The 17,883-nt window shown below is 36.0% G+C and overlaps 1 protein-coding gene across 1 annotated transcript in view; it reads left to right on the forward strand.

Annotated features, from left to right (window-relative positions):
• PLCXD3 (phosphatidylinositol specific phospholipase C X domain containing 3) overlaps positions 1-17,883 on the forward strand; it is a 220,053-nt gene that overhangs the window by 147,266 nt on the left and 54,904 nt on the right. The window contains exon 2 of the mRNA XM_074207228.1: positions 8,473-9,181. Coding sequence (XP_074063329.1) covers positions 8,473-9,181 — 709 coding nt within the window. The remainder of the gene's footprint in view (positions 1-8,472; positions 9,182-17,883) is intronic.

Consider the following 17,883-nt stretch of genomic DNA (forward strand, 5'->3'; position numbering starts at 1 on the left):
GCATGGGGGCTAGATTGCGATCAGCATCTGAATGTGGTCAGAGCCCTGGAGTCCTGTTCCAGGGACAGAGGATAGAGCTCAGCAGTCTCTCTCTTCACTCCTGGCTCTGCCTGCTTCTGTTTCTGGATCTGGGCTGCAGAAAGACCGCATTGCTATCTGTGTGCCCTGAGGGTTGGGTTTCATGTGTTCGCTCCGGCAGAGGTCCCCTGCTGTTCCCCCACTTTGTGCCCAGTGCTCCCCGGGTGTAGCTCAGGAGACTCCCCAGCTGCTGTGGGCCGGGCTCCCAGTGCCTTGGGGTTGCCTCCAGGAGGCTGAAGTTCTTTCGCTCTGGCAGGCCACCCCTTTAGCAGCCGCCCCCCTGACCCCAGGGAGCAGCGCCTTTCTGCTCTTTTCCAGGTTACCTTGAGTAGGAAAACTGCCTCACTGGGTCCCTCTGTGGGTCCTGTCTCTAGAACATTTAGTTAGAGTCCTTAGTTTTGAAGTTTTATAAAAGAGCTTCTAAGAGACATTGCTCTCTTGTCACCATCTTGGCTCTGCCCCCGGGAATTATTCCTAAACCTAAAACCTGAGTAATCAGAGAACCAGCCTACAGATATATCTTTCATAAATATGATAGGAAATGTAGGAAGTGAAAAGAGGGGTAGGATTTAGTTTCTACCTAATAACAATTTTTATAACAGGGAGATATATGAATCTTCTGAAGATGAAGATCAAAGTTACAGGGAAATAAGGTAATTTGAATTGCTCCAGATTGGAGATGTCACTGTTACAGAAGAATGATGAGTATCCATACACTTTATACACAAATTCCCAAACCAAAAACCTGATTTTTTTAAGCTTCTCCTTAAAAATTGATATTTCCTATTTTTTAATAGTACTTTCATTTCTAAATATAACCTTTTCCTTTTCCCTACTCAGATTGCTAATCCTTATAGGAAGAACAAAATTTAAAAAAGCAGTTTTGCAAACTTTCCAATAGATCAATTGAGTCTGACAATATATGTAATGTTCCCAAGTTATAGTCCCCCATCTCTTCAAAGAAGGGTGAAAAATTATTTTTTTAAACTCTTCTTCAAGTCAGATTTGACAGTCACAATTAAGAGTTTTTGGTGGTTTTTCCACTTGCATGGTTACACCAATGTACTTTTTGTCTTCCTGTTTCTTAAAATATCATTTCATGTAAGTTCCTCTGTATTCTTTTTTTTCAAGGTTTTTGCAAGGCAGTGGAGTTAAGTGACTTGCCCAAGGCCACACAGCTAGATAATTATTAAGTATCAAAAATTGGATTTGAGCTCAGGTCCTCCTGACTCCAGGGCCAGTGCTCTATCCACTGCACCACCTAGCCTCCCCTCTCTGTATTCTTTATATTCCTTTTCACTCATTATTCACTCAAATTCAGGCATTTCCCAAGGAATGGGCTACTTTGTTATTTTATTTCTATTTTCTATTTTTTTTTTTGGTGTGCTGTCATGAATATTTTGATGTATGTGGGGCCATTGAATCCAGAGTCAGGAAGCCCTGAGTTCAAATTCTAGTGGTCCTTTAACCTGTGTCTGCCAACTATACAAATGAGATATTTGTAAGAAGTTTTACAAACTTTAAAATTGTATATAAATGCTAACTTTTATTATTTGGGATATATGCCTAGCAATGGGATCTCTGGGTCAAAGAGGGTGGACAGTTTAATAACTTTCTTGGAATTATTCCAAAATGCTTTCTGTTACTTGTCTTAATTATTTTTTCCCCAATTGTCTGAAGTTCTTCCTTTTCTTGTCTTGCCAATGGAATCTGTATATCTGGGATGACAAGCAGGGTCTATGTGTCACTTAGAAGATTGCTGATGAGACAATTATGATTTTTTTTAATGTTTTTGCAAGGCAAATGGGATTAAGTGGCTTGCTCAAGGCCACATGGCTAGGTAATTATTAAGTGTTTGAGACCAGATTTGAACCCAGGTACTCCTGACTCCAGGGCCAGTACTTTATCCACTGCGCCACCTAGCCGCCCCAATTATCATTTTTGACTAGTTAGTGCCTAATATAACTAAACTATATCTTTTAGGTATCTTATTTTATTTTATTTTATTTTATTTTAGGTTTTTGCAAGGCAAATGGGGTTAAGTGGCTTGCCCAAGGCCACACAGCTAGGTAATTATTAAGTGTCTGAGACCGGATTTGAACCCAGGTACTCCTGACTCCAAGGCCAGTGCTTTATCCACACGACACCTAGCCGCCCCGCCTTTTAGGTATTTTAAAGAAATATGGCTCCTACAGAAAGAGTTTTCTAGTTGTTCTATAATTAGTGTATTCATAAAGAGAAACCAGGATGGGTCACAGCCGATCATGTGCACAGGTTCATCTATACTTTTTATTTTCCTTACACCTTTGACTTAAAAAGTTTATGTTTTATCATGGAGGGCAGGACACTGGTTTCATCTTATAATCAATTAGGAGATTTTTTTATGAGGAAAACTTTGTTCACCTGATATAAGGAAGTCAACTTTTTATATAGAATAACTCTAATATTGACTTCTTTTCTAGAGTTAGCCAAGTAGGATAATTGATAGACATTTAGGTCTGGAGTCAGGAAGACTTGAGTTCAAATCCAAAATCAGACACTTAGTACTTGTATGATTCTGGGTAAGACACTTAACATTCCCCTACTTTAGTTCCCTCAACTACAATGTGAAAATAATAACAGAACCTTTATCTTACATTGTATTGATAAGTCATTTCTATCAAGTCCAACTTTTCATGACTCCATTTGGGGTTTTCTTGACAAAGATTATTTTGTCATTTCCTTCTCCAGCTTATTTTTACAGATGAGGAAACTGAGGCAAACAGGTTTAAGTAACTTGCCCAGTCAGTTATCTTACATGTTAAATGGCATATATTAAGTTCTTATTCCCTTCTTCCTTTCTATTGAATGGATAGCAGCAAAATGTTATATCCAGAAGAGAATTGAAGAATTGATTAGCATTGCCTGGAAAATCCAGTCCAGGACATTTTTTTCTGCCCAGATTCTATCTCTTTATATTTCAACACTTCATTAAGTCTATGGTATCATTGATTTTAACAGCTCTCTATGCAAACCACAATCCATTCTTGCCTAGGACAATTCTTGCTCATATTATTCTTGCTTTTGACTTCTTACTCATACATTTTCCATAAGGAATTTGTCCTGTACGCTGGTGGTCTTCAAATCAATCTTTATGTATTTTGTGGATACCAGAACAGCATTTATTCTAGTATATCAGTTATCCTAAATTCTTGCTACATAATCTAATTTTCTCATAATTCATATGCTGGTTGGCATCACTTAGTTCATTGATTACATATAGGTGATTGAAAAAATATTTGCATAGCACATTGCACCACCTGTATTATATCTCATGATGTTAAATATAGAATCTTCTCAAAATAAAGTAGCTTTACCTTTTATCCTCATACTAGAGACCTCCCCCCACCCACACACACACACAAGTAAAGATAGTCTTCAACATTCATCCTTTTGTAAACTTTTGAATTCTACATCTTTCTACCACCGTCTCTTCCTTCCCTCCTCCCTATGGTAGTGAACAATCTGATATGGGTATACAAGAAATCTGCTATCTTCCTATCACTGACAGAAAGATGATGGTCTTTCTTGTTTGTTTGGTGAAGTTTATCTGAATTAATAGGATTTTAACCTCAGTTCTTTGTCTTACTTTGGGCAAGTCATATGCAAAATTATATAGCCGAACTATATTGTCTCTGAGGGTCCTTCCAGCTCTAGATCTGTGCTATACCATCCTAAAATTTACAATTTATTCCTTTCATATACTTTAGTATAATTCTTTGCAAACAATATGCTGCTTAATAAATATTTATGTTAATTAATCCTCTGTCACAAAATAAAATACCAAATAACATGCCAAGAAATCCTCTGAATATATTTCTGCAATGTGCAAAATAGTGAAATTTCAATTTTATCATAAAGCATTTTAATATGTTTATGTATGCATGCATATATATATATATTTAGATGTCAGCATATTTTTATAAATTTTAATAGGAAGAAAATTGAGGAATTGATAGTATTATCTGGAAAATTCAGGCCAGGACTTCCTCCTTTTCCCAACTTCTAGTCTGTTATATTTCAATGCTTCACTGGGACCACAATATTATTTATTTTATCAACTATCTGGGCAAAACACAATACATTCTTCTCTTTCTCTTTCCATATATGTATATATATGTATTTTCTATACACACACATTTTTATATACTTATATTTATATATGTATTTGTATATTGTATATGCTATTTAGTTATTTTTCAATTGTATCTGCTTCTTTGTGACTCCATTTAGGGTTTTTTCAACAAAGATGGTGGAGTTGTTTGCCATTTCTTTCTCCAGCTCATTTTACAGATACAGAAAAGTGACTTGTCCAGGTTCATACAATTAATAAGTATCTGAGGCCAGATTTTAACTCACTCAAGGAGAGGAATCTTTCTGACTCCAGGGTTGGTGCTATATCCACTTAGCAAAATGAGGGTGATTTTTAAGATTTGGAAGAAATTCATTTTAGAAGAATTTTAAAGAAATTGAGGGGAAGACCTTTTTTCTTTCGCATTTCCTTTTAAAAAAAAAGGTAATATTGCAATGAAAATCCTCGATTCTGCTGTGTAAATTTCCAGACCAAAATCAAATCATAAAAATGTATTCATTTCTTTTTTGGCCCTGATAACATGATCATTTTTCTTCACTGTGTGTGGGGATCAGAAAGCGGGCAAGGGAAAATAGACCCAAGCCCTGGCACAAACAATGACATTCCTCATTTGACTGTTCTTATTATCATTAGTCAGTGTTGTGGTGGAAAATGCACCAGAGCAGCAGTAAAATTTCCTGGGCAACTGGCCAAGTTTTGCATTGCTCATGGTGCCACCTGGCTGAGGTTATTTCTTCTTTCTGGGCCTTGGTTTCTCCATCTGTAAAAAAAAAAAAAAGAAAGAGTCCAGGGAAGGCATTTATGATCTTTAAAGATACTTCAAGTTTTAACATTCTATGACTCTAAGTCATTTTTACTGCAGTAAATACTCATTTATTCCTCTCTCTATTCTCTTCACTCTACACAAAGCAACTCAAATAGTCATAGTGTCTGCTGAGTGGCAATTCAGGAAAAAAGGAACTATTCTGGAAAGAATCATTTCCTTCTTTAGAAGGTGCATCCATCTTTTCTGGTTTTAGTTTTACTTTACTTTGAGCACTAAGATGACTTGTGGGGGATCCACAGCCCTTACTGATTCTGTTCAAAGTCAGTAAGTTTCCATGGTTTGTCTCTGCTTACAGAACTTCAGGTTATAAAGGAACAGACCTAAGCTAAAGCCAAGGAAGTAATTAATTATTGTTTCTTGATAAATTTCAAACCCAATTACATTTCTTTCTTATTTAACTTAAAACTTTATCTCTCACTATCTTTCAGGACATGCCATCTTTCCTTTCAAAGAGGTGGAAAGCCTTTATTTTCCTTTGTGTGTGTGTTGGTGGTGAGGAAGCAAAACCAAATACTTTTAACACATGCATAATTCATTAAAACAAATTTGGCCTTGTCTCATTCTGTATATTTAGTTCAACAACTCTCTAGCTGGATATGAATAACATGATTCTTCACTGGTCCTCTGAAGTCTCATTTTGAGCTTGAAATCAAATCTTAGTAAAGCCAAAAAATATTTCCCTAGAAAATTCATTATAGGTTCAATAGTTGTTGGCCTTTGTAAGTCTTAATTTATTTTACAAAAGTCAACTTAGAATTTTTATCAGCATTGATGGTAGTATATCAATGGAGTTGAATCAGATTAGACCCAATGAATTGAGTAGACTGAGAGGGAAGAGGCAAATGATCAGATAAATTTTTTTTTCTAATGAAGGGACCAGCACATGACCAGAGGGGATGAGGGTGGGACAACCCAAGGAAAATGAAGGGCTTGTATGTGGACCCAGAGAATCTGATAATGGTAGAAAGGAAAGCAATACAATGGGTTGTGGAACACCTCAAGCAAACTTTTTCTGTTCCCAATTTTACTTGGTCCAGCAGTTCTCAATGACTTCTTTAGGACTCTTAAAAATTATTGAGGAACCCAATGACTTTTGTTTATGTGAGTTATATCTTTAAATACTTAATATATTCAAAATTAAAGCTACTATGATATTATTGGTTCATTTAAATGACAATAATAAGCCCATCACATATTTTAAAGGTTTTTGCAAGGCAATGAGGTTAAGGGGCTTGTCCAAGGCCACACAGCTAGGTGATTATTGAACTCAGGTACTCCTGACTCCAGGACCAATGCTCTATCCACTAGCCACCTAGCCACCTCTAGCCCATCACATGTTAATGTAAATGATATTTTTAATTAAAGAACAATTTTCAAAAAAATCATTTAAAAGAGTGGCATTTTTTTTTACCCATTCTTGCAAATCTTTTAACTATCTGGCTTTAATAGAAGATGGTAGAATTCTTATATCTGTTTTTTTTCACTCCATCTGTTAATTTTGTTAAAGTATATGAAGAAAATTCAGCATCACATCATTAGGAAGAGGAAGAGTATTTTAATGCACAATTGATATCTTAATCTTTCTATGAAAATAATTTTGACTTCTTGAATCCTATGATGGAGTTTGGTGGTCTCCAATGGTCCATGGACTACTCAGAAATTCTGGCTTAGCCAGCTCTCCCTCTGCAGATGCATTGAAAACTGTGGGTTGAAAATGATGTTATATTTAATATTTTTAATAATGTTAAAGGGATAGGAGGAATAAAAGGATAGGTGGTATATCACTAATGTGATCTTAGACTGTAGAAAGAGAAACATGACTTCCGGGAATTGGAAAGTGTTAGCCCTATTGCTCTCTGCTCTTTCCATACTTCACTTGGAGTACTGTATTCCAATTCTGGGTGTCATTGCTTTAGAAGGATATTGTTAAGTTAGAAGATATCCAGAAAAGGGTAATCAGGCTGCTGGGCAGGGTTGACTCCACAACATGTGAGGTTCAGGTGAAGGAATGTTTTGATTGGCAAAAGACTTAGAAGGGTATATGAAAGCTGTCTTCAAGTATTTAAAGGATTGTTATGTGGAGAAAGGAGCAGATGTGTTTGCAGAACCAAGAGCAGTGGTTGGAAGTTGAAAAGAGACTAATTGATTCTTAGTGTCAAGGTAAAAATAAATTTTAACAAGTTGACCCATCCAAAAAGAAGAATGACTACCTTAAGATCTAGTAGGTTTCCCTTCTTTGGAGATCTTCAAGAAGAAGTTGAAGGACCTTTAGTAAGGGTTGATAAGGAGGGGCTTCTTTTTGTCTTGATATCCACTAATGTCTTGATATCCACTGAAGCTCTCAAATTCTATGAATTAATGATTCTTTGCAGTCTAAAGAACACTTATTTTCTCTTTGATAAAAAGCACAAGTATTCATGAACTTGACTTTTAACTTTTCAACACATCTTGGCCAAGAACCAAAGAATAATTTTTAATATTAAAATTGAATTTTAAGTACATTTCTGAATTGAGTCTAATTTTTTAAAAATAGTAATCTTAAGACCCTTAAGATTCATCTTGCACATGATTTCAAGCATATGGATATTATCAATGCCTTTTTTCCCCCAAATCAATGGATTTCATTCTCCTAGAAGGTTATTCTTTCTTCAGAGTTTAAGGTCTTATTGATTTCCAAGGATCCTTCTTTATGTGGAGTGGAGAATTGTGGAAAGAGAATAATGCTAAATTATTTTATATGGAAACTTTAAAGAATTAGACTGGTCATCTGTTGCTTTCCACAAAGGAGGTAGCAATTAAAAAATGGGGAATTTCAAAACAAAGTGAAGGGGAAAGAAGAATGAGGGTGATGTGAAAATTCATACTCATCTTGAAAACTCTTCAAGATATTATGTTAGATGGCTACTTATACCGTACATATGAAAGACTGGAACATGTATGTATCTCAATAATAATTATTATATTAATAAGTAGCATTTACATAGATTTTCAAAGTACATCTGTTTTTTCATTTGATCCTCACAATAATACTGCTATAATTATCCCCATTTTATAGATTAGAGAACTGAGGATGATAGAAGCTAAGTGACTCAGGCAGGGTCACACAGTAAGTTTCTGAAGCAGAATTCAAACTGAGGTCAGTGGACTGTCTATGCTGGGTTGATCTTTTAAGCTTCACTCAGAAGAAATTTCCCCACTATTTCCAGTTGCTTCTTGTTGTGAAATTGGATCTCTGCATAACATATGAGGAAGAAATCTTTTAAAAACAATCTTGTTTTAAGTGAGAATCAATAAGGATAAGCATTAGTGAATTGTTTTTTTTTTTCTGTCTCATGTTAAAGATGAATATGTGGACTACCCTTAGAAGGGAAAGATAAGTAACACCCTGATTCTACATGCTGGCTTCTAACCATAATGTGCCTTGTCATCCTTTTAGGATCTCATGATTCCTTCAGTTTCTACATTGATGAAGCCTCTCCAGTAGGGCCTGAGCAACCAGAAACTGTCCAGAATTTTGTCTCTGTATTTGGAACTGTGGCCAAAAAGCTCATGAGGAAATGGTTAGCAACTCAGACGATGAATTTCACTGGTCAGCTGGGGGCTGGGATCCGATACTTTGATCTCCGCATTTCCACCAAGCCCAGGGACCCTGACAATGAACTTTACTTTGCTCATGGTCTGTTCAGTGCCAAAGTGAATGAAGGCCTAGAAGAGATTAATGCCTTCCTTACAGATCACCACAGGGAGGTGGTCTTCTTGGACTTCAACCACTTCTACGGAATGCAGAAATACCATCATGAAAAACTCGTCCAAATGCTGAAAGACATCTTTGGAAATAAAATGTGTCCAGCGATTTTTGCCCATGAAGTGAGTCTGAAGTACCTCTGGGAGAAAGATTACCAAGTTTTGGTCTTTTATCACAGCCCAGTGGCTCTGGAAGTGCCCTTTCTCTGGCCTGGGCAGATGATGCCAGCTCCCTGGGCCAACACAACAGACCCTGAAAAACTGATCCAGTTTCTCCAGGCGTCTATTACTGAGAGAAGGAAGAAGGGCTCTTTTTTTATATCTCAGGTGGTGCTGACCCCCAAAGCTAGTACTGTGGTCAAGGGGGTGGCCAGTGGTCTCAGAGAAACAATCACAGAAAGGTAAGCGTCTTTTAGAAATATGATTTGACACCTCCCACTTTCTAAGATGTGCCACTTATATTAGTGTATATAGGTCAGCATCACGAGCAGGTAGATTGATGCTTACTTAATTGCTATTATTTAAGGAGTCTAAAACCCCACCACCACCACCAATATCTGCCCCACCATCCATGACACATCTAAGATTTCCTTACTTATATTAAGAGAGTGAAGACTATTATAAAAATGCAAATATTTTCTGATATAGGTGATAAATTGAGAAGTTAATATGAAAATGCTTATTATGAATACATTTAAATATAAAAAGAACTCATTAACAAGCATTAATATCTAAGCTTAAATTAGTTGATTGAGTTAGCTAGTCAACAGTTCTAATGGTCTCTTCATCCCCCTTTTTCCTCTGAACTCATTTCTCCCCAAATCTATAATCATTCTAGTAGGCTAAGATTTCTAAAAAAGTAGAATTGCTGCTACAATTCACTTTTCTTTCTTTTTAAATTAAATTAATTAATTTTTTTGTAATGTTTTAAGTTCTGACCATCTCCTTCCCTATGCTACACTACAGAAAAAGTCACCATTTGATACAACTATATATTAGGTCTTTCTCTGGAGGTGGATAGCATCTTCCTTCATAGATTCTTTGTAGTTGATCTGAGCATTTACACTACTCAGAATAATAGTCATTCACAGTTGTATCTTCAAACACTATTGTGTTCCTGTAAACAATGTTCTCTTGCTTCTGTTCATTTTACTCTTCGTCATTTCATGCAAATCTTTTCATGTTTTTCTAAAATCAACCAGTTTACCCTTTCTTATAGCACAGTAGGATTCCATCACAATCACATATCATAACGTGTTTAGCCATTTCCCCAGTTGATAGACATTCCTTCAATTGCTAATTTTTTGCTACCACAAAGAGAGCTACTGTAAATATTTTAGAATATTCTTTTTATTTTTTAGGTTGCAAGGCAAATGGGGTTAAGTGGCTTGCCCAAGGCCACACAGCTAGGTAATTATTAAATGACTGAGACTGGATTTGAACTCAGGTACTCCTGATTCCAGGGCTGGTACTCTATCCACTGTGCCACCTAGCCACCCTAGAATAGCTTCTTTTCTTTTTTCCCTGATCACCTTTGGAAAAAGACCTAATAATAGAATCGATGGGCCAGAGGGTAAGCAATTTTATAACTCTTTGGGCATAGTTACAGATTGCTCTCAAAAATGGTTGAATCATTTTATAATTCAATAATGGTGTATGTATTCTATATAAGTCACTTTTCTAGAGGCAACCCTGATATATGACTATTCCTAGTATACTTTAAATTCATGAGCTTTCATGTCTTTCCCATTCACAAACCAACCAAAATTATTTCATTATTTCTTAACAAATTAAAAAAATAAACAAAAAGTAAAGCAAAAACTAGAATTACATAACTTTCTGCCATAAATCTGGGTTGTGCTCTCACATCATTGCAGGAAATCATAGAGTAGAGTGATTAACAATCACTTAAATCCCTGATGTTAATGTGGTACATATATGTAAACACCGGCAACCACAGCAATTCACAACTCAGAAATTTGAGCTTTGATGCTCAGTCTGTCCTTTTAAATTTCACCAATGGGTATAATGTTTATGTTGAATGAATGAATGACTCAATTGCCATATGGAGCTGTTCAAAGGCATAGATGGGTCAATGTGCTAGAAAACTCCATTGTAACTCCTCTTCTATGCTGGGCTCTTCCTCTGTTGACATGGATTTACTCCTACAATTCTGCAGTTCTAAATTCAGACTCAGCTGGTGCCTTCAGAAGAGATGTTAGTGCATGGTTTCTAAAAATCAGAAACTCAGTTTAGGATTGGCAGAAACTTTTCCAGTTATGCTCCATCTAGTGACTTGAGGTTCCTTTCTACCTCCTTGGCATTAGGTGACAATGCAGACAAATATCTTCTTTCCTACTCTCCACTATCTCCCTAGTAGTAGGTAGAAATACCTTCTTTCCTCTTCTCCATTCTTTCAACAGCTGATAGCAAAGAAGATAAAGATAAGTAGCCTTTCTTTTACCATCTAATTCTTCCTACCAAAAAATGATAGGGGAGTACTATAGTTTTGATTTCACACATCTTTAAAGATTCTTCTCTGACCCTTTTCTTTCTTATTCTGTCTGGTTCAGAAATCAATCCTTAGCTTCGGAAACACTGCGACTTAAGATGAGTAATCAAAATATGACATCTACCAGTTGAACTTTAATCTGGAAAAGTATGTTCACCAAATGATCTTAAAATAGTTTTGGGATTGAGTTCCATGATTATTACCTTCAAAATTACTCAAATTTTTATCTACTATGAAAAACCTGAAACACATAAAAGTACATCAGACTTTCACTTGTATTGAATCCAAAGTTCCTAATCTATTCCATGTAAAAGAAAAACTGAAATAGAATGAGTTTGAACTTTGTCTTTAGTAAATAATAACTTCTATAACTGTTACTTTCTCATTTAAATTTTGCATTTACTCCCTTTAAAAACTATCATGCATTTAATCATAAATAATTAACACCTTCACTCAAATTGGTCAATTGAAATAACCACAGAAACACCTATCACAATGTTTGGAATGTATGTTTTTGATAATTACTTTTTGACTGCTTGATTAGGGAATACCAAAGGTAAGTTGATTGGTGGAATAGGAAAAGGGAAAGATCATTGTGTGGGGGGGGAGGGTGGGCATTGAAGATACCTGATTTTGTAATGCAATATTGTCTAAAGCATACCTTGTACAATCTACAGAAAGTGGGTTTTTTAAGAGGGATTATCAGTCATCAAACCATTTATCAAGTGCCTACTATGTGCCAGTCCCTAGAGATTCAAAGAAAATTGAAACTCTTCTAGCACTCAAAAAACTCACATTCTATTATTGGTTTTAAAGGCAGGATGCAAGATTTACTTGCTGGCACAAAAATAAATCTTTATCTTTAGACACTTTCCAATGCAGTATCATTCCAAACTTTAGATCAGAGTACCTTTGCAACCTGAACCAAATTTCTGGTAACCAGCTCTTTTTACCTTTTCCCCCTTTACTCTGTACTTCTAATTCTTTTGTTTTCTAGCTTTCTGGGATAGGAATGCTACCTACTTTAAATGAGATAGAGAAGTGAAAAGAATGATGCTTTCTTTTTTTTTTCTCGCCAATAATCAGGTTTTTGGAGAATATCAGAATTGTTCTTTCTATTGGTTTTTATGTTATAGCTGCTCGTTATTAAAATGGGGGAGAGGAGTAAAGAGAAGTGCTAGATGACTGAATGGAAGGTAAATAGAGCCTGGAGTCAGGAAACTTCATCTTCCTGAGTACAAATCTGATCTCAGACACTTACTAGCTATATGCTCCTGGGCAACTCACATACCCCTGTTTGTCTCATTTTCCTCCTCTTTAAAATGCACTAGAGAAGGAAATAGCAAACCTCTGCAGTATCTTTGCTAAGAAAACCTGAAATGACCATTGAGTCAGACGACTTAAAAAACAACTGAAAACCACATATGTATACACATGGGTATATTTATAATCCAAATATCATACATGCACATAAAATTTTACATATATACATACGTGTATGTGAAATATCATGTTAAAAAGTATATTGTTTATTTATGATAGCAAGAGATAAAGTTTCTCCATATGCTGTTTATTATGTCTAATACTTGAGTTACCAAAAACTTGAATACATGTATTCAGAATGCAGTTTTGGGAGAGATGGACAAATTTTCAGGGAAACTAAATCCAACTTGAATTCAACTTGTATTTCAGTCTGATTTCTAGTACCAAGCAGTAGAGTTGTGTGTTCTTTTCTCACCGCTGTCCAAAAACAATCCAGCAACAACAAAAACTCCCACAAATTTGTTTCTTAAAGATCTCTTTTAAATTTATTTTTGAAATGTCATTCTCTGCACCTACACCCCCACAGACTTTACACTTCCCAAAAAAGTAAGTGGTTTGAATCAAGTCCATTGCAAAACTGCAGAAGCTTATTAAATTATAGGTACTTCCCAGTTCAAAAGTCTACCTAGATTTCTTATATATTTTTTTTTAAAGAATCAGGGCCTTTTGTGGCAAAAATGTTTGCAGATCTAGCTCAAGTTTTTTTTTAAATATACAGTGCCAAACATTCAGATAGCTGGAAAGAGACAAATAATTGTATGGATTTTTGGTTATTTGCCATCATGTAGTATTTGCCACATTATAATAACTTTGTGATTTGTCTCCCTTCTGTCTCTCTCCTGCCATATAAAAAGAGATTCAGAAATTCAGAACTGAAGGAGGTTCCAAGGTTTATCTAGTCCAACCCCTTGGTTTTACAGAGGAAGGCACTAAATTCCAGAAAATTATTGACCCAAGTCTAGGTAAACCTGAGTTAACCAGAGGATTGCCCCTTCTAGTATAATCAGACTCAGATGCCACTTAACATGCCCCATTTTCTTTCATCACTAACCACATTATCTAAATGCACATTATATCAACAAATTTTTAAGTGCCTACTTTGTCACGTGTTTAACTTTCAAGAAACTTAGAGTCTTTTAGATGATGATGATAGAAACATGAATAGTTATAATACACTTTTTGACATGAAAAGTTCATTAAATGTAAAATAATTAGTTTTAAAGGGTCACAGAATCAAGAAAGGCTTCATGAAAGAACATTTGTGTTAGACCTTAAGGGTTCAACAGAACCAAAAGAGCATGGTCCACAATCAGACAACAGTGATGCTAAAAAAAAGAGTGCAGAATAGATGGAGGGGGGAAATTATGAAATTAGTTTGGAAAATAGAATTTTATTTGTCAGTTAGTTGATTCAGTGGATAGAGCCACTGGGGCTGGAGTTGGGAGGACCTGAGTTTAAATCTGGCCTCAGATACTTTATAGGTTATGTGTGACCATGGACAAGTCAATTTTTTTTTCAGTCTCAGTTACTTTAATTCTAAAATGAGGATAATAATAGAACTAATTTATCAAGGTTATTGTGAGAATCAAAGGAGATAATATTTATAAATTTCTTACTGCTGCAATGCTTGGCACATGGAAGATGGTTAATGAATGATTCTTTCCTTCCCTCTTCCTCACCAGATTGGGAAGGACATGAATACCAAGCAAAGGAAGATGAATTTTACTCAGTTGACAATGCAGAATCACTGAGGATTTTTGAGAGAAGAGGCAAGATTAGGCTTATATATGAATTGTGAAAAGTATAATCATACTTTGTTAACAGGCCATCATTGAAATACACATGAATTTCTTGAGACAGTAATGAGATCTTAAAAATATTTTCCTTTCCCCCCTTAATCTAACAGACCTTTTTAAAATCTAGAGTTAATTTATCATATTGACTATTAGGGAGGAACAAACCCAAGTAGGATGCTCATAGAAAAGTTCTTGGGAAACTAGAGAACAGCATGCTACTTCCAGACTCCAAGAAGTGTACTCTACTGGGGCTTTTCCTTTTTTGGGGTGGGGTATTGACATCTAAATTCTGTAGTTTGACTATTTCTTGACCCAATCTCCTTTTGCCCTTGGGCTCTTCTGCCTACCCTATGCCATTAACCTTTATGTTATAATATTTATATATATTTTTTCCTCTCCTTAACTAGTCTTCCCTGAAGAAACATACCCTTTTCTTGACACTTTCCCATTCACTCTGCCTCTTTCTGGAGCTTGAGGTTTGGATAGTAGCCCTACTGCTCACCTATATTTATCTCAGGTGACAAAAATCCTACTTACTCTTCTGGCAAGAAATCCAATCAAGGGAGAATATCAAAGACATATGTCAGCTCCTTCACAGTTTTGCCTAATTAAGGAGACTTTGGGATTGTGAGAGACCATAACACTATAATGTGAGCACAACTTCCTCAGGGCATCGTCAGAACAAAGTTCCTATTAATTCACAACTGAGTTGTTTCCACATAGTGACTCCAACATGATGCCACTAGATCCTTTTGAGAAGCTGGAGACATGGACCATTATATCTTATGAGAGTTTTCTCATCTATGTAGCTCTCTCCCTATTAGCATCAACCAAACAGGACTACTGTTCCTCTCAGGGTGGGGGTGATAATCACCTACCCAGGAAAACCAATACCATCTGCTGCAAGATTATATGGAACAGGTAGCTATGAGGTCTGTCACCCACTGAAGACCTGATCAGTCAATAGAACAGCCTTGCAACCTGGGCTATGTGGTAGCCCAGAAAAGATGTTTATTTAGGGCTAGAAATTCAGAGGAAGACAAATTGACTTTGAATACTGTATGAATACAGAGACACTATTCAAGAATCTTCAGAAACAGTGTTGTCCTTATTCTCTGCCATTATCTACTATTCATATCCCCATGAGGACTTAAGCAGCTCAGAATCTGGAATTGGATAAACTCATCACTCTATAAGGTGTAGGGATAATAGATAAGATATGAAATTCTATGAAATCACTTCCATAGATGTATAGCCTCTTGATTTTTCTCCTAGGAGCTGCTGGGTTCATAGGAATTCAAAGGAATAAAAGAAAACTTCCTAAGATCATCTATCTAACCCATTGCCTTTCTTTTTAAACTTAGGGATTTTCAAATATTTTATTTTCTTCCTATTACATATAAAAACAATTTTTAACATAAGAGAATTTTGTTTTCCAAATTCTCTTCCTCTCTTCTTCTCCTCCTCTCTCATTGAGAAGGCAAACAATTGGAAAAATGGTTATGCATGTGCAGTCATGCAAAACATATATCCATGTTAATCATAATGTGAAAGAAAACATACAAAAAATAAAAAATAAAGTAAAAAAAGTATTTTTTTGGATCTACATTCAGACTCTAACTCATTTTCTAGTCAGATAGGGCATTACCCTCAGAAGTCACAGACCATAAAGTTTAAACACCTGAAAAAGATTTAAAAATTTCCCATTCCAGAATCATGCAGTACTCCTTGAAGTCTAAACCAATTCTTCCTTGTCACATCTAAAGTTGCTTTCTCTATGGAGACAGAATAACTGATCAGCCTTCTTTAAGCAATTATATTTCTTCAGTGGTCTCTCTATTGTCAAGGTCATTCCCTATTATGAAGAACAAGCAGCCAGTGAAAAAGGAGGATTTCAGGTGCTTTTTGCTCTTTAAGCCTGGGGAAACGAAGCATCTGAGACTAAAGGTCTTGGCATTATCCAGACTCTGTGTCTCCCACCAAAATCAATCTCTGTGAAGATACCAAATCTATCATTTGCCTAGCACTGATACTAAGTAGTAATAAAGAAGGTTCTGTAAGCTCATCCCCTAGCTGTGAAAGACTGTGAATGCTCTCAGTATGGGTCTTACTAGGATGGGCTGCCCCAGCTGCTCTGGACGCCTTTCCAGGACCAGAAAATGTGTGTTTCATTCTACCTTGACTCTTAGTGTGTGTGTGTGTGTGTGTGTGTGTGTGTGTGTGTGTGTGTGTGTGTGTGTGTGTGTTATATCCTTCCTGGAGGTCTTTGAGAGCAAAGATAGAACATTAGTTCCAGATATGAGCAACTACTTTTGCGAGGACACAAAAACATAATGAGAATATTCTTCTTCCAGAAGAATGGGAGGAGGGGCACAGTGAGGAAAATAACATGAAATAAGGCTAGAATTGTAAGCCAGAGTCAGAGTACAATTGTTGGACCTTGGAATCAAGAAACCCAGGGTTCAAATCTTGCCTCTGACACTTAATAGTTCCTGTGACCTTGAGCAAGTCAGTTAACTTCTCTGGCCTTATTTTCCTAATCTACAAAATGATGCCATTGGACTCAAGGTCTTCTAAGTTCCCTTCTAGCTCTAAATGTATGATCTGATGAGCCTATGGCAAAGGACTTTAAATATCAGTCTGAATGAAGATTTTATATTTTATCCTAGAGGAAATAGTGAGTCATAGAAGATTTTTGATTAGTGGAGAGATTGTGGGGCTCTCCTTGGTTAAGGATGTCAGTTTGGCAGTTTTGGGGGAGATGAGTGAGAGAAGGAATTTTTTTGGATCTTAGTTTCCTTATTTACAGAATGAGGAGATTGCAATATGTCGAAGAACAGGACAAGACTTCTTTATAAAGGGAACCAAAACTTTCAAACAAGGAAGATCCTAGCTTTGACTAGTAGAAAAAAATGTTTTTGCTATAATTATTTGATTGATGACTCTATACACTTTTGAGATGAAAATTTAAGTTCTTCACTCTAAGTTAAGAGTTTTACATTGATATGCCAGAAAGGGCTCTGACCTAGAATACCAAAGTTTCTTGGAAGTTTGTTTTTTTAAGAATACTAAAGAACTGGAAGGGACCTTGGCAACTGATTTTAACATCCTTTTATATAGATGGGGAAACTGAGTCACAGTGAGGTTAAACAATTTAGGTTGAAAGTTCTAGAGATAAAATCTGATCAGAGATCATCTCTAAACCCAGCCCTCTTTCTACTATGCTGCAATGACAAACTATTTGACCTCTGTGTGGTCCCTTCCTCTACAGTATCATGTATAAATGTCAGATCATAAGATTTCCCAGTACTAATATAGGTAAAAATCACTTTATCTCTTCATTTTTAAAGATAAATTGACAAAATGCTTCCACTGTCAATAATGCAGTCATTTTTCTCTTTCTAAGATATCTATGCCAGAAGATACAAAAAAAGCAGAGGAAGTCAGTAGAACAGCTATAACCCTGCTTCTG

This window comes from Macrotis lagotis, chromosome X (genome assembly GCF_037893015.1).
Source record: "Macrotis lagotis isolate mMagLag1 chromosome X, bilby.v1.9.chrom.fasta, whole genome shotgun sequence".
In the NCBI taxonomy this organism is placed as follows: domain Eukaryota; kingdom Metazoa; phylum Chordata; class Mammalia; order Peramelemorphia; family Peramelidae; genus Macrotis; species Macrotis lagotis.